Source organism: Equus quagga, chromosome 5 (genome assembly GCF_021613505.1).
Source record: "Equus quagga isolate Etosha38 chromosome 5, UCLA_HA_Equagga_1.0, whole genome shotgun sequence".
Taxonomy (NCBI): Eukaryota; Metazoa; Chordata; class Mammalia; order Perissodactyla; family Equidae; genus Equus; species Equus quagga.
The window spans coordinates 97,631,090-97,649,867 of NC_060271.1; the positions used below are offsets into that span (position 1 = coordinate 97,631,090).

At 35.1% G+C, this 18,778-nt stretch overlaps 1 protein-coding gene across 5 annotated transcripts in view; it reads left to right on the top strand.

Moving 5' to 3' along the window:
- The window catches only part of NRXN1 (neurexin 1), a 1,071,934-nt gene that overhangs the window by 901,991 nt on the left and 151,165 nt on the right, over positions 1 to 18,778 (top strand). For all 5 annotated transcript variants that reach the window (XM_046659961.1, XM_046659962.1, XM_046659966.1 and 2 more), the window contains one exon: positions 3,195 to 3,366. In XM_046659961.1, coding sequence (XP_046515917.1) covers positions 3,195 to 3,366 — 172 coding nt within the window. The remainder of the gene's footprint in view (positions 1 to 3,194; positions 3,367 to 18,778) is intronic.

Below are 18,778 nucleotides of genomic sequence, written 5' to 3' on the forward strand. Positions count from 1 at the left end.
ACATCATAATACATACGTTCACAGAACTTGAATCTCCTAAATGGTTTGAACACTGATGAAAACAGACTATTCTAGCCTTCATATCAGAACAAGTAGGAAACACTAAGAATTTCTTTCAGACTCTGAGGGGCATTTTTGGAGGGCATTTTGCTGGGTTCTTTAGCGCTCTTAACTACATCTTTGGAATTTCTTTACCTGCAATTCCCTTGAGGTGGGTAAATGCACCTCCTTCAGATGGTCGTTTAGGATTCCCACCTCAGTCCCTAGGCACCCATCACTGCAACTCCAGGTTCTTTCTGTTTACTTGTCTTAACCACTCACCACCCCTCCCAATGGTGGCCCTCTTGGACAGGCTACAACACAACTCTATGCTGGCTCTCTAACCCGTAGCCCATGGATAATGCTCACATGTCCCATGTTCTAACAAACTCTGATGCACAGGTGGCCCCTGGTGCAGTAACATCTCTTTGCTCTGCCAGTAGAGCATCAGCCAGCTACAGTATCTCCCCTTGAAGATTCCCCAGTCAAGAGTCAAATCCCGGGCAAGAGCAAATGGGGTTGCTGACTATCCCAACCACTACCACCAAGTTCCCGGAGACAAGTATCAAACTTTCTGAGATGTTCCATTGAAGTCCCTGTCCCCTGCACTTGAGATAAGTGAAGCCTTCCTCCTTAGAGGTACATGCAAATCCCGTCACACCCCAATTCTCTCCAAAAATCCTCTTTTCATTGTCAATCTTCTCTTGGCCTTTCTTGCCTCTTTAAAGGGCTGGAAATAGGTAATTAATTCAGGGTCCCAAAAGCAGTTTTCAGTGCTCTCCTTTGTAAGTCTGCCTTAGGCAATCTTGTACCTCATTTTGTAAATTGGAAGTAGCAATCTGTTTCTTGGCTTATTATCATCTCAAGATTGCAGCTGAAACTGAGACAAAAAAAGTCCATTTTAACATCCTATAATATCCACATATCAGTTGTGTACTATCCTCTACCAAATTATTTTAAGCAAACGTTGATATGTATATCAATATGTACAATCTGCAAAGCACAATATGGGGATTATGGGATGCTCCTACTCAAGCAGGAAAACTAAAACAGGTAGCAAAGAACAACTAGATTTATCAAATCTGCTAACTGCAGTTATAGGATTGCCCAAAATTCAGTCTAGTTTAATGATTAGTAGCACAAACTCTGTAGCCAGACTGCCTGGGTTTAAATCACAGCTTTTCTCCTTCTAACTGTGTGACCTTAGCCAGGTTATTCAATCACTCTGTGCTTTAGTTTCTTCATCTGTCAAATGGAGATAAAATAGTACCTCTCTCAAGGGAGTCTTATGAGAAATGCCAGAGTTAGTATTTGTAAAATGCTTAAAACACTATAAAGCTGTTTGTTAAATAAATATAATGAACCTCTTAAATGAGGGGGGGTTATATCATGCGTGTGTTTATATATATATATCACATTAAATAATTTACTGAAAATGAACAAAGATGAATTCTACCAAAAAGAGGAAATGATGAGCGCTCACACAAAAGATTGTGCTAAAAAATAATGTCTAAAACAAAGGCTCCACAGGCCTTTGGATAAAATTTTAGTTTTTATTGGAATTCTGCTGTTTGTTTATTACCTGAATCATTCTACAAAAACCTGAAATGACTTACAAAGGAGTATATTTAAAAGTAAGGATCATGAGAAATACGGTAGAAGATAAAAATAGATCCAAGGGAGAACAGTGTAGCAGAAGTCTATGCAGCTGGTAAAATTGTCTTACTCAATTTGACTTTCAGTTTCCTAACAAACAGTCAAAAAGAAAATATGACTTTAAATCATGCTGTCCATCAAGCCTAAAACAAATCAAAACCAAAAAATTTAAAAACTATACTAACCTATTACAATAAAGAGGTCCTTCAGAGGCAATAAGAACCAAGAAAGAGAAAAACAGAAACCTGTAAGATGTCTACATCAAGGGGACAATGAGCAATATCCCGAATAAAATCTTCAAATCCTTCCCTTCAATTAATGCAGTTTTATAAAAGATTATCTTATAATAGCTCTCAATGTAAATTGATGCCATCCTCTTGCTGCCTAGTTCAGTGATGAGAATCCCATAAAAGGTCAAGAGGATATGGTCCAAATCTTCAGGTTTCTGATATTCTGATTTAAAATGTCTATAGGAATGGATGGACTGTATGTCCTTTAAACCCTTCTTCCCGCATGTGGTTCCTTTCAACTGAGGTTTGATGAAAGGTGAGCTGCAGACAGTTTGAGGTTATGTAGTCTGACAAGGGCCTGCAGTGCAGGCATTCTGTGCTACTGATTAAGGGCAAATCCACATGCTTTAAAAATCAACTAAGCTCATGGTAGAGTTGACAGTCCTGCTGTTAGAGAATGTGCTGGCAGAGGACATAGCACATAATTCTCTTTGCTGCCTTGTTATTATAAAATTCTACAGTTAACAGCAACAAACTCTGCACTTAGAATGATTTGTAATTTTAGATAACCATATCTTAACTTCACTTTAGCTTAGATATAAACTATGAATGTGGGAAGTGAATTCTAGTTCTAGTACCTCTCTGTTAAGTTATGTGATCTTGAACAAGTCATTGCACTTTCCTGTGTCATAATGTCATCATCTCTAAAATGAAGAAGTTGAATAAATTTCAGGCTCTTAGCATTGGATGACGTTTTTTGTGAATATGACTAAGAAACTACACTGTTAAATGCCTATCTTTGTGTCCATAGCCTTTAGAATGATTTTCTATATTGTGCGCATTTGTCAGTTGGGTCTAAATAGACTTCATTGCTCTGATTTCACCAGTTATTAAAGGAGAGAATTTCAAGCCTCATTTTTCTTGTGAAATACAACGAGTGGATTAAGGAGCTATGTTAAAGGATAGGAAAGCATGTCCCCTCACACAGACAGCTGTGCACCTTGTCTGTGACAACCTCTGGGAAGAAGGCAGCTCAATTCTCTAGAAAGTATATCTTTTGGAATATCAATCATCCATGAATGAGATGCTTCAGATTTACCCAAATGTCGAGAATCTTGCTTCCACTACATGAGTTTTTCAGAAGTAAAATTGGAGAAAGCAGCTGTTGTCTGAAGCATGTTCTTGAACAACACCCTGTATGTAATTCTTATTAAATGCTGACTAACCAGTACAACTTCATACAATCTTTTTTCCCCTCCTCCTTTCCAGCACCAAGGAAAAATTGGAGTTAAATTTAATGTTGGGACAGATGACATCGCCATCGAAGAGTCCAATGCAATCATTAACGATGGGAAATACCATGTAGTCCGTTTCACGAGGAGTGGTGGCAATGCCACATTACAGGTGGACAGCTGGCCAGTGATCGAGCGCTACCCTGCAGGTAAGCCAGTGAATGTGTATCTGGGGGAGATTTTGTGAAAAACAAACTGGAAAACAAAGCACTGATTTGCGTCCGTTTCACCAAATTGTGGGTTTTCTGAGAAACCATCAAGTGTTTGTTGGACTTTAGAGTCATGAATGTAATACTGTCCTAACCTGTTCTTGATACAGTGTACAAATGGCATTTTATAGAACTTGAAGGCACACTTTATTGTTTGCAAAATTGAGGACATCAGTGAAACCAGAAAAATGCACACAGAAAAGACACAGCATGTCAAAGCTCTTTTTACTGGATCTTTGCATTTGAACAAAGGAAAGGCTTTGTCAAAAGTAACAAAGTTAAAATTTAAAACTAGGGGAGGGAATATTACAACATCTTTCTCTAAAAGAGAATAGGACCGGATGATTCCTTTGATGGTGATGCGTAGCTGAAACTCATGAAAGGTGCAGGAGGGCCAAGGAACAAAAATACTGTAAATCAGCAGTTATAAGAACATTTGCATAAATGAAGTTTGTTTTCACTGTCATATAACCATGGGGTTTCACAAGGATTCTGTGACACTAGTATTACTCATTTCAAGTCTATAAAATGAATGTCAAGTTATTATTGATAAAATAAAAATTATCTTGTTCATTATTAATGAGTTTTGTCAGTACTATGTTATTGAAACAAAGGCAGTAGATTAGAAACTTAAACCAGTGTTAGTTGTGTCCATTCTCAATTTAAAAAAACATATTATTTTAAAGTAAAATACAAATTAAAAGTATAAATGTATTTTACTGCAATTATTGTCCTCTCTATATTTTAGTATGAAAGAGCTTACTAAAACATTAGTCTTATTTCTCTCTGTTCCCCTTTAAGATACAACTGTTTTTTTGTACAGCAGAAGATTTGTAGTATAATATAAAGAAAGAGTATAAAATAAGTTTTCATTTTGCATAATAAAAATGATTCCCAAAATCTATATATAAACCCCTCTATTACAAGTATTTTTTTTCTTGGAAGAAATAATTTGAGGAAATAACTAACTTATTTAACAAAGATCAATTTTCCTTAGTGCTGAGTCACAATTATGGAATGAAATGTCTGTGATGCCCTTGTGGACCCTTTCTGATTTATAAAATTCTGCATTTTCAAGCATCATTTCAAGCCTATTCAGTAAACCTGGTGCTTTGCAAATATTTGCTGAATTAAATGTAGTAAGAAAACTGTTCTATGACAAAATTCACAAGCAAGCACATTAATACTATGTCCAGTGCCTATTATAATACTGGCAAACGGTAGAAACTCAATAAATATTTGCTGAATTGATGTCCTGGAAATTATCCTGGTTTTACACTACAATTACAAGAACGTACACCTTCTGTTACCATCTATGATAAAATGAAGGAAGGGCCAATCTGGAAGGAAAGTAACTGACACATGGATGCAATGTTACCTAGCCCCTGGTGATCTCTTATTGCATTTACTGAAATCTGAGTAGAAGTGTATTTTTTAGAGTAACTATAGCCTCAGTGGAATTACGGAAAATTAAATGGGTGAATTTTCTAAAATACAGATTAACCAATACCTATTTACTGAGAGGAAGTCATTGCATTGGACACCATGAAGGATGTAAAGTAGGACGAGGTTTAGGCCCTGTCCCTGGGATGCTGTCATCTGTGAATAGTGGACCTGAACATGTAAAACAGTAAATTCCGTTACAGTTACAGTGGGGCAGTTTCTTCTGCAAGCCTGGCTTTGTTTCACCAGTTAATTCTTTGAAATTATCTTAATTTAGTAACTTTTTACTCTCCCCACACGTTCCATTTGGTATCTTTAAGAGCTCTGTTCTAGATAATGTTAATGGTGACCTATGAGGGGAGAGAAGTCTCACTCTCAAGTTAGTTTGGAAAGTTCTGGGTTAAACCAAGTTAAAAATATCTCTACTTGGACTTTATTACATTAATATTCATAATGCATCTCTAAAAGAGAAATATAGTATGCATCTCCCAAGCATAGATAATCAGAACCTAGTTGTCTAATGCATTAAGGCATTTGAGTAAATATTTTGCTTTTAAAATTTTCTATGCCTCACTATTTTAACATATTTTATCTGATTAATAATCCTTTAATTGTGCACATACCAGATGCTATGTACTAGGTATACTTCTTAAAAAACATAGTCGCTGTCTTCTTGTGGCATGCTAATGTGCAATTTGAGTACTAGTAGCTGAGATTGGGTCAGTATTAATTGTCAATGAAAATTTGTATATTTTTTCTACACTAATATTTTTTAACACATGTAATGTCTTGTTTACTCATTAAGTGGATGCTCAGTATAAGAAACAATATAAAATATATTCAAGAATCAGAAGCTGGCAATGTCATGATAATTAAGGAGCAAATCTTTAGAAAAGTTATTTTAGCTGCAACCTTTTATATTTAGTCAAAGCTTCTAAGTGCCCTTTCACCAAAAAAGCATTTTAGATAATATCAATAGATCAAGAATGGGCAAAGTTGCAATTATTCTGAAGGGTACAAGCAAGGGGAAAACACAGAGTCTGCCCTCAAGAAAATAAGAGCGCTTGTGAGAGATTTCTATATATACGTATAAAAAGTTAGTGATCAATATGTAAAGAACTCAGGGGAGTCGCCATTGTTGTCATCAAGTATTTTATTAATCATCTGCTCTGTGTACGTTTCAGCATGATGCTGAGGTAGGAAATAAGCCACAAAAATTTCAAAATCTTTTCCTCTTGAGGCATCATCCACAACAATGCCGTGAAGGCTGAATACAAATTTAAAAGTACGTCTTCTAGGTTAAAGGTTTTAGAACAAAATGATTTTATGTATGAGTTCAATATAAATGTCTAGTATATCATTTTTATATTGACTTGTGGTATGACTATTTTTATTTTAAAAGTTTTTCTTGCTATTATTCATTAGAAAAACAGCTGGACTAATGCTTTTACCACCAAATCTTATAATCAGAGAAGCGGGAACCAATAGGCTATATGTGGTTCCTTTCAAAGTGCCTGCACTGCAAAATATAGGTAATAAGGACTGAAATTAGTAATTAAGCACAGCACTTAACCTTCCATTATAGGGCTTTGTGGTAAGTGCTTTTATATGAAGCAATCCATCTGGTAGCGACACTATACCTTTAATGAAAAGCACCTAAAGCATTGACCAGAGGTATTACCCTATAATTGTCAGGAAAGCTTTGATAGAGAAACTAATTAGTAGAAGTAGATTTTATGCTCTTTTGGAGTGTATGAAATATTCCTGTAACTCAACAATTCACATTTTAGAATAAATATTGAATTTTCTGAATAGTAGACTCAGTTTCTATGATTTTCTGTGCATAGAGCAAAGTATAGAAATAATATTTTCAAACCATTTGAAGTTGAGAAAGCCATTTCTTGGTGCTTGTCAGTTAAAGATCTAGAATATAACGCATCATTAATCTCTGATTTGTCCTTGTCCCTAATTACAGTTATGTAGCAAAATTTTCTCTCTCAACAAAAATAAACTTCCTCTTCTCATAATGTTAATCCACAAAACCTAACATCATTTTACTTGCCCAGACTAAAGATTGCTCTAGATAAATCACAGTTATCTTTGAGAATAAATCTTTGAGCTCATTTGTCTACCACGGTGTGCCCAAAAGGTGTCCTTTATATTCTTCACAAGGTCAAATATTCATTTTATTCTCATTAAGTGAACACATCAAATCAACAAATACTTAAAGGATGTGTCCTGTGTTAAGAGAACATTATTAGGCCTACCCTCTGGCTACAGAGACAAGTAAAAACTCTTCAAGATTAAAAATACAATATATGAGAAAATATAAAAATTATCATCTCATATTTGGCTAATTTCTGAATAAGACTTACAAAAATAGACTTCAAAGAAGAGTCCATTTTGGAGTGAGCGGTCTAGTAAGACCATGAAAAAAAGTAGGAAACTTTCACTTGGGTCCAAAAAGGCTAGATTTTTACTTGGAGGATGGCATGCATTCATTTTAGTGGGATTAGCAGGAAGGAATTCAGACAGAAAATATTTAGAGAACTATTAAACAGTCCAGGTGTCAAAAGACAAAGGGCTAAAATAGGATGTTAGAAAATAAAGAGGATAAATGCAGACTACACTGTAAGACCTGGTGAACAATTGAATAAAAGGGGTGTCATTCCCACTTTTTGGTTTCTTTCTCTCTCTTTCTTTTTAACCATCAATTACTTAAAGTTCTAATGCTACAATGTGTCACCAAACTACACTAGGTACCAGTGAAATGGAAACCTGTGGTAGAAATGAATAGAGACCTCAAAGACATGGTTATTGCTTGCTAAGAATTTAGTCTTTTGGGAGACCAGAAGGATTCAGCAAACCTACCAATGTAATTAAATTGTAACTTCAAAATTAGTAATACGGAGTTTAATTGCTTTAGAGTATAAAGAAGGGAGAAAATGATGGTCTGGAGTGGTGCAATAAAGTAGGAATGGGAAGATTTGAAAGAAAGAGGAGTAGCTCAAGGAAAGGCTTCATAGAGATGGTGTAAATACTTTTTGCATGACCATTCAGTTTGGCTCAAAGATCTTACAGATATTATCGCTAAATCTTGACTTTGTTTTCATATTTGAAAGGCTGGTAAAATATTTCAGGGCTCAGGAAAGTCCTATTGATGATTGCCCTTTAAATTCTATATACTTAGTTTAGATTAACTGATAGATTGATTTTTAATTCAAGTCATTAATAAATATATTGACTATCTATTTGAGCCATTCCATTATTTAGAGTGTCCTATTTGGTACTAAGTGTCCGCTGGTTTGATGATTTTGATGATTTTGTTTATTTTTAACCTAATTTTTATTAGATATGATGTAATTGAGAAAATCTACCTCGCTTATAATAATAACATTTGAAAGAGGGCAGGAACTTCAAAGATCTACTATTCCATCTCCATCTCCTTCCATTTTCAACCAATAAAATGAAACCTTGCAGAGGCTTATTGATGTGATGAAGAGCATTATGCTAGTTCAGTGGTAGAATGAAAACTAGACTTAGGAACTCTTGTCTCTTGGCTCTGTGTACCTTCCTTTCTACTGTCTGGGAGACAGAAGCCAACATGAAGAGAGATCATTCAATGCAGCCTTCACCATAGCGAGATATGCTCTTCGTGACTAATGTTACGACTTACATGATTGGTTATAGCTGCGTATGTTAGTCCACGTCACAGTCTACTACTGCTGACCCGCACAGACACATTTACACACAAAACTATCTAATGAGTTTTAAAAGATAATAACACATGGAATAAAAATAATTTTCTTACAAAAGCAGTAGTTATTACTAAATTTTTGAATCAATAATACTCGTTAGTAAGCACTGATTATTTTTGGGCCTCCCTTTAAAAACTTTATTTGAAAATTAAGTAAACCATTATGAATCATTACTATTTTACTGTTCCTGCAGCTCTCACACTTCAGGCTGGCATGCTTTCAAATTTTATTCATTTATTCATTTATATTTATTTCTCAGTGACGTCCTTTGAAACTTAGTTAAGTTTCAGCAGCCAGAAGAGGAGTGGATCATTAGAAGATTCAGGTATTAGAATCTGTAAGGATTATTTGAGAGAAAACTATCTTAATAGAAGCTTTGCCCCATGTCTTGGTTAAATGTATAGATATGGGAAATGTTTGGCTGAATTTCGTTTCCCTCCTACAAAGATAAGACAGTGGAAATATAACTCTCTTGTGGAAACTAACAAACCGTACAGAAGATTTGAATCATTTTTTAAATAAATTACCAATTTTTGGTAGAGCCCAACAAAATACATGATAATCAGGACTTGGCACATAGTAGGGTACTTAATAAATAACTGTTGAATAAATCCAGTTTGCTCATTCAACTTCTATGTTAAAACATTGTCTTTTGCTGGTGGTTTTTAGCCAAAATATGCTTGTGTGCATGGTTGAATATTTATTTGAATATATAAATGTTAGGCTTCTGTTTGACGTAGTTAAATGTTTACTAACTTAAATTTTCCAAAGCAATGCTTATATACTATGAGAAATCTGAAACCTCAAATACTGTAGCTATGGTAGAGCTAGTTGCTAAAACTCTTGACTTATCCTGTGTTAATTGTCTTCTTTCATGGTGCTCAGTTTTTCTGGGACTTTGGGAGCTTTTTTTAATGTTGAAGCATAATGAACTTTTTATTGAGCTGTATATTAAATACTTCTGCCTAAAATGCTTAGCTTCAGAGAAATTGTATCCAAGGGGAAGGAAAGAAATAATATAGTCTCAGACTTCTCACTCATTCTTATATATTCTCCATGACCTGGATTTTTTTAATATCAAAGAGTTCTTACAGTTATTGTAAGACAACCGTGTTAGGATTCTTAATTTTCTGGCAAAAGGAAGAGAAAGTTTCTCCAATGGTTTGGTGGACTTTGGTATCATTTAGATTACAGAGGCTGACAAACATAGATAATATAGATATTTCCCAAGAGGTTATTTTTCGCAGTACAACAAAAAGCAAAGAGATTGTATCAACAAGACTGAAGCGGTCCATTCTTTAAATCAAAGTCTTGTAGATTGACTGTAGGTTGCCTTTTTTGTTTTATTCTTGATCTGTATTTATGGGAATGTTTTTCATTCTCCATCTCAGAAAACCTGCCAGTTTGACCTATCAATGACTTCCATGAAGTTATCTTCCACTGAAGGCTAAAATATCTGCATGTCTTCAGTATTCTGTCCTATAGCACTTGGACTAGATTCTTACAAGGCCAAATTAATCATTGTCTATAAGACAGATAATTCTGAAAGCTCAGTTCAACCCTAGTCCATTTCTTTCTGTTTTCAGAATATGCTCATTCTTTACTTGAATAACTGATTTTTTTTAGATTAAGTGCTTATTATTTTAAATGCTTATTGCTGATAAAACTGAAATAATTTGAAAAATTAGTTTCTTTAAATATGTGTTAGGTATCTACCATTTGAATACCATGGTGAATGATACAGAGACATGTAAATCAAGGCTCTTCCTGCCCCTATTTCTTCTACTATTTTTTACTTCTTATTTAAGTTGGTCTAATTTGCAACTGAGCTAACAGGATAGGGGTGACTTGGTAATTCCATCAGAAACCAAGAGCCCAATAAAGTAGTATGGCAACCTGTGGGTTCCCTGTGTATTTGAAGCTGAACTTAATTCAAAAGCACATTGAAAGAATCAAACATATTTTGAAACATTTAACAAATAATAAATTTGTTTTATTTCCAAAGCATAATTTATAATCACATTCTAGTTTTTTCCTTTGATACTGAAATTTAAAGAAAATGTGCTTTTCTGCCAGTATTCAATCACCTTTTTCTTCCTGTGACAAATTCCTGGATTCTGTCACTTAGAAACTAACAAATCAAATCAAAGTAAGAAATTTTTGTTGATTATTGCTCTGTTTGAGGAATTTTGCTAAGTATATTATATCTTATATTATATTGTAATATACAAATAGCATCCCTTCTTTGTGATTTCCAGGTTTCCTCCTTATCTTCTCGTTCCCTATTATTGTTTGCAATGTACATTTGTTTGTGATTTGTATTTTTATCATAATAAAATGTGTTTTCTTTGTTGATCCCTCTCCTGAAAAATACTCATTTTAAATAGCAAATGGCATTATCATACTTTTAAGTAAGGATAGCCAAAAGTATGAGTAATTGGGTTGAAGGACTTTTCTCCAAAGATACTGATGATCACATTAATGAATCTACCTACTCGTTACAAACAATGAGTTACTCATGTCAGATACAAAAAATTAGTTTCCACTATAAATGCAAAATTTAGTTTTTAGGAGGTAAGGTGGAAAATCATTTTAAGAAGTTGCTAAATATTGAAGGTCAGAGAAGTTACATTTTTAAGGATATTAGACTTTCAGGAAAGTTCAAATGGCTTTAGCAAGTGTTTGGTTGATTTTGATAAGAATTATAGTTTTGTAATAGTGTGTTTATAACTTGATTATTGTCCAAGAGTATCTTTCTTGTATCATGTAGTTTAGAATTACCTGAGCTCAATGGAAGATGTTATGTTGTCATCTCAGTGAGGGGCCTTACCCTTAATTCTTTCTCAGACACTCTGACCCCCTATTTTCTCAAGGACTTTTTATTAAATTGTCCAGGAATATTTATATGTTTTTATGATAAATACAAATAACAATTAGTATTTTGGGGTGTGATTAAGCAATTTAGAAAATTCTACTACGTGGGTTTTCCCTTTAAGCTTTTTTTCAGGGGGAGGGAAGATAAGGCCTTAGCTAACATTTCCTACCAATCCTCCTCTTTTTTGCTGAGGAAGACTGGCCCTGAGCTAACATTCATGCCCATCTTCCTCCACTTTATATGTGGGACGCCTGCCACAGCATGCCTTGCCAAGCAGTGCGTGGGTCCTCACCCGGGATCCGAACCAGCAAACCCGGGGCAGCCGAAGCAGAACACGTGAATTTAACAACTGCACCACCAGGCCAGCCTCTCCCTCTTGGCTTTTAATATCAGCATTTGAATGCCAACTATGAGCAAGGCTCATGCTTTTCATACTGTTTCCTTTTGTCCATCATCTACCTACTTTCTTATCTTGTAAGCTCAGGAATAAGTTGGTATTAAAGGTCACTTTACTTCTAGTAAATAATGACAGTGTGTTCAAGAGGTAGCAGAATAGTGAAAAGGTTGAAATTCCATATGCTGATGTCGAGGCCCTATATGAAGTACAAAATTAGGTAACTATCTTCAGTTTGAGAAATTAATCTAGATCAATTTTTCTTAACCTCGTTTGAATCTCCACCTCTATAAGAATCTGATAAAGTAAAACATCTTATCTTTAGACAAATACATAACATCTGCATGTACACACAAAGTTGTGCATATGATTTTTAGGGGTTCTGCCTCAAAATCCTTATGGCCCATTTACCAAGGATTCAGAACCTCTGCTCTGGGTGATCTTGAGGATGTCGAGACTTTGGAGGAAAAAATAAAGTCTGTTTAATGAACATGTGAGGAAGAACCTCCCCCTACCCAAATGAAGCATGCTTCCAAGGAAATGTAGCTGCCCTTTATTAACCTTCTAATAATCATAACCTTCTAACCACTGATGTAGCCCTCTGGGTGTAGTCTCTGCTAGCTCAGATAAAAATTTTTTTTCTTTAATAGAACAAGCCCAACTTTTATACTCCCAATTTAGAAAAATTGTTCTCTCAAATATGATTATAAGAATGTCATTATCCTTCCAATAAATGTATTTTGAGCCCTGATGCTATGCTTGATATGATTCCAGCATTAGTGCATTGCATAATAAATATCTTTAAAACCAAAATGCATGGTTTGAGGGTCTCATTTGGACAGATCTATTGGTAAATCACCTGAGGATTGTGAAGTGTGATAGTGAAATAACACTGTCCGATATCTTTGAGACAAAAATGACTATTAATCTGACATCTTTGGAAAGTATTACTTTTCATTATGATGAGAACAAGTTATTAAAGCCCTTTGTATGACTAGAGGAAACTTTAGAACTCATGGAGGAGAACAATTTCTCTCTTTCTCTCCCCTTACCAGATAATTTCTCACCTTCTTCTCCCCATTATTTCCTTAATCTTTTTAGTTTATTCTCTTATATATGTACTTAACTCATTCCAGGAAAATACTGACAATCCATTCCTTCCTTTCCACAAAAAAGTAAATCCTTAACATCGAAAATGTTATAACTAAGTTAGGAGAATATAGGAAAATATATATTCAAGGATCTATGTTATAAAGTATCTCAAATATGAAAAACCAAATACATTCTGGGTACTATCCAAAGTTCATAATTTAAAAAAAATCCATCAAGGGCAAAAGTTGACAAACTTATACTAGAAAAGGCCAAATAGTAAATATTTTCAGCTTTTGGGCCACATGATCTTTGCCACCTTTGACCCATAGGCCACAATTTATTGACCCCTGATATAGACATGACATGAAAGCATGACAGAAGGGCACAGGAACCAATCTGAAAGAGCTCCTATTGGCCAGAACTGGAGCAATCTGAGCAACAGTAAAATAGAGATAGCATTAGATTATACCCAAATAGTAAAATAAATATCCATAAGCATATACTGATGTTAATAAGTAATTGAATTACTAGATTAGACAGATAAATAGATATGTGGAGGAGCAGGGGCAGCTCTTTCTTACAGAAGAATTCCAATTAACAAATGTACAAAGACAAAGGAAATAGAAAATCAGCACTAGAACTCCAAAGTAATAATTGTTGAGGGCAAGATTCACCAATAAATGCTAAAATTAGTGGTTAAAAGTTTGAGGAGAGACAAGTAATTTGTGTAGTCTAAAAACATCTCCTCCAAGAAGACTATAGAAACTTTCCACAGAGAAGCTCAGCAGAACACCTTAACTAAGTGATCAAGTTAAATGTCACCAGTAGTAAGAACTGTTGGCTTCATGCATCTCCTGAAACGAGGCACTGAGAAAGCCACTTCATTTCTTTGGCATTCTTGGTAATTCTCGACACAAATTCATGCCTCAATTTAATCATGACCAACCCAAATTGAGGGACGGTCTACAAAATAACCGAACGGTACTCTATACAAGTGTCAATTACATGAATGAAAAAGAAAACCAGATCTGAGGGGACTAAGGAGATAGGACAAGTAAATACAATGCAGGAGTCGGGATTGAATCCTGTTACAGAAAGAGGACATCAGTTAAAAACTAGTAAAACTGAATGAAGTCTATACTTTAGTTAATAGTATAGGACCAATATTAACTTCTAGGTTTTGACAATTGTCCAATGGTTATTTAAGATGTTAACAGGGGGGGAAACTGGATGAAAGATATATGGAAATCTCGTGACTATCTTTCACAACTTTTCTGTAAGTTGAGATTTTTTAAAAATACATTTAAAAATGATTTCCATCTAAAAATACCTTTTACTCAATTCTATATGTTATAACATTATTTCAGAAAAAAATATTTTAAACAATAAAACTTTGTATCTTTGTGGAACTGGTAAGTCAGATGTAAGTGTTGTTAATAAATTATGAATATGTTATATGTTAAAATGTTCACATGGTTATTAGAAAAGTACATTTATTCCTAAGGACTATAAACCTAATTTCTGTAATAATCCAAAGGTATAACCTAATCTAATATTTTAGTTAGTTCTTAATTAAGACAGAATGGCATAATAAATATGAAAAGCTTTTGAAGTATGAAGGCTTTAAATAGGCCACCTATTAAAATTTAAGTTATGATGATGAATATTTTCTGTCAAATTTAGCCTCATGGGTTGAATGTTTCTCAAAGGAAGACTTTCATCTTAAGCATTTTAAAGTCTGTTTTGTTTTTAGCCTTTTGAATTTGACTGCACTAAAAAACAGCTGAGGTTCCCACCCACCCCCTAGAAATTTGAGACTAACTTTCTTCATGTTAAGTATTATTGAAGTAATTTGTCATCTTGGGCATATTTTCTATACTAGTGACCCGAATACTTAAAATGTCCCTTGAGAATCCAAAAGAGAATATATCTACCATAAGTCTGTCTAGATATAACCATATGCATTTCCAATGAAGTATTTTAGCTGGATTTATGAGATCTAAAACTGGACCGAATAGAGGAACATTTAGCTTCATTTTTCTAGAGAGTGTCAACTAATTGATAACATGCCATAATAATTTTTCAGGGTCACCTTTGCTGGAACATTTTAAAGTCCAAATAGAGTCTTCAGTTCTATCATTCATTATTTTTATTGCCTAGTTTGGCAGAAAAGTTGGATGAGAGTGTAGGTTCTAGTTAGAGGAGAAACAAACAGAAAACAGCTTTTTTAAATTGCTTTGCTGAAAAGAGAGGCAAGAGGGTCACAATCAAAGTAGGAAACTGAACAGGGGATAATTAGTTGAGGCCTGTGCTTTATAGAAGTGGAGTTCAAATAGAAGGTTAACCATTAGATTGACTCAATAAGGAAGTTGGTGTTGCACAAGGATGGGAGTAAAGAGGGAACAGAACTCACCCCAAATCCAGACATTCACGGAGCCCATTTACATTCCTGCCTCCTGTAGGATCTAGTATCAGCAACAGTGAGTTAGGCCTTCTATGCTAAGTGCTCTGTACTAGGAACTGTGGTAGTTGTTTTACACACATTTTCTCAGTAACACACAAAATCTATAAGGCAGCTTATATTATCTCCTTTTGATAGATGAGTAAACACAGAGATTAGGTTACTTGCCAAAGTCAATCATCCCAAAGCTTGCTCCAGTGAAGTATTATGCAATGTTGCCTACACTCTTTATTCTTACTCCTTCTAAGGAAAAAAATAAAAGTTTGTTCTTGGTCACCATCAGATTGCACATGGCGAAATTTTTCTTGTGCTGAGGTCCTGATACCAATGGTTATTGCTTCTGTTCAGATCTCTGAGGACGATTCAAGGGTCCCTTGGAATTTGTAGCTTGCTCATTATGATGCCCTCTCCCTCTGCTGGTTTTGCTTTTCTTTTCTTTTCTGGTTATTGTTTATCTAGATGCAGAAATAAGTGCCAAATCCAACTTGTATACCCCTCTTAACCACTAAATATACGGGAAATATAGACCACACATCAAATGACCAAACTTCAGACATATACTGCAGACTTAACACAAGAGTAAAGGTGGGATAGTGTGGAGGTTAAGAGAGAAGACTCAGGAGTCAGATTGTCTGGGTTCAAATCTTAGTTACAACACTTTGTAGATGTTTGACCTTCCACCGAGTTCTTTAATCTCTTTATACTTCAGTTCTCTGATCTGTAAAATGGGTTAATGATACTATTTACCTCACACGGTTGTTTGAAGTTTCCATGAGTTATTAGTTTCAAAATACTTAGTAATTGGTAAAAACCTGGTAAATAATAAATAATAAATGTTAGTTCCACTATCATCGATCAAAGTAGTTTTGTTTTGCAATCCTGCAACTGCAATAGGCACTAACCTCCCCATATTAGTGTGTATTTCCTTCTGGGAACAAATGTATTCTGTCTTGGCTGTCAGACTTGGGTTCACACACATGGAGATAAACCTTTCCAGAAACTTCTGACATGTAATTGCCCCACTCCCTTCTGCCCCCCAAACCCATTCTGAGCCAGAACACTACAGAGGCATCACTAGGAAGGATGCACTTCAGGTCAAGTGAGTGGCACAGAAAATATGTTCTGTATAAATTTAGAGAAAAGAGCAGTGTATGGAGATTGGGGAAGGCTTCATGGAGGACTGGAACGTGGGCTGGGTGCTGGGGAATCCTTTGAATTTTAATAAGTGAGCATTAGGGAGACCATGTCTAGTGGTGGACAGGCCACTGCCTATAGTTATGCAGCTTAGGTAACTGTATGCACTGCACCAACATCCCATCAGAGGGGCTGAGTGGAAGCTGGAATCCAGTCTGTGCTTGGGTCAACAAGCTGTGTGCCCTGGCACAGCAGATGTCTCCTGAAGAAAGAGTTCTCTCTTCCTTCTCATCAAGTACCTTGGCTTGTCAAACCTTATGTCTGGGCTCTAACCATCAGGGGAGTCTCTTTTTTCAATTCCTCACGATGGTGCCCTATAATTAGGAGACCATAAAATTATCATTCAAATAGCCACAATTCTGAGAGGGAAAAGAAGCAATATTAATGGTTACTCCTAAATAACAGGTTCATACCAGCACTATCCCGGGCGATCCAGAACATATTTTTCACTATAAGCTGCCTGGCAGTACTTAGACTATTGCTTGTCTTTTACCTGGAGAAAGTAGAGTCAGCCTAAGTTTGTCATTGTATTAGGTGACGAGTTTATTCCTGCTCAGGTGGGGAAGCTGAAGATATTGATTAAAAAAACACTCTGAGCTGAACTTAGAAAAATAATTCTAACCAGATTTGAAATCTTTATTTTTTTGTAAACCTTCTAAAAATATTTTAAAATATCAGTACATCCTCAGTCACTCATAAATCTTGTGCTTAATTTCCTCTTTTGCTAAACCAAGTTACATATATCTTAAATTGTTTCTTTTTGGATCCAAATAGTTTTGTTTTGTTTTACTTTCTGCTTAAAGATATTTTTCTCAAGTATTCATTTCATTCTCAATTAGAAAACAAAGGGAAAAGGTAAGCAACTAGAAATCAAAAGAAAGCATCAGAAAATGGATGAAATTCTTTAAAGTAGTAACAGCAGACCTAAGTCTTAGACCTATCCATTTCTTTCACTCATTAAGATCTAATTATACCTTAAGGCCCAGATGGAGGGCAGATACTCTTTTATTCCATCAATGAGCATTCATTAAGACCCACTTCATGCTTGTCTGTGGTGTGCTAAACCTGATCGGGAACACAAGGAAGAAAAAGCACTGTCTTTGTCCTACAAGAGTTTCAGGTATAACTTGGGAGGAAAGATAAATCAGTTAGTGAAGTATGAATTTTATGGGAAACACAAGATTACATAGCACAAAGTATAAATACAGAGCTGGAAGAGATATGAAGTAAGGAGGACAAGAGCATGTTTGTTCTTAAAAGAACAAAAGTCTGAGCCTGGTCTGGATGGTACAAATGGACACATGATGGTGACAGTAAGCCCATTTCAGGCAAGAAAGAGAATGAACCCAGGAACAGAAAGGTGGTTACAGATTCCAAAAATGGTCTTGCTCTCTGTGATGGGTTATTTATTTATCATATTTATTTAACAATCCTAGTAATTAAAACTCAGAGAGTAATTAAGGAAGGAGCATCGGAACTACTTTGTTCCAGAATTTGTGGGTTTCTAAGAGATATCTATACTATGACAGGAGAATATTTTCTCTGGGAGTTTCAAGATGCTTCTAGAGTTGAGAACGTTACATTGGTTTCCAGTTTGAGTTCCGCTGGGCTCTCAAGAGAAGTTGAGCACGGTTTCTGAGTCTATGATGATAAAGTGAAACAGCAGTACCCACCTGCACAAAACTCAGGTAATTCATGCTGGTGGTATATGCCTGTTAAATTATAGTAAATTCTGAATGACTAGGTAATGATGAGCACAACTGAGTTTCATTTCTACAAAGATATATATTCCTGATTACAACTAAATTCTAACTCTAAGTTATAGCTCCCCAAACCATCTTACCCTCTTAAATTCTTAACTTGTGTTATTGAATAACATAATTCACCTTGTTACCTGCATATATCAAAATCTTTCTCATTATCCCATCAAAGCAGTTACTAAGTCCAATAGTAGGCACTAGTTTTCACTAATTCTTTCTTTAAAAGTTCCAAGTTTCCACCATTTTTTGTTTGTGCTGGCTTTATTCTAGTGATATAAGGCCTTTATCACGATTGGGCTTCTTTTCCTGTTATCAACTGTAAACTATCTATATTCCTCTTCAGTCTCCATTGTTTGAATCCATTTGATGTACAGC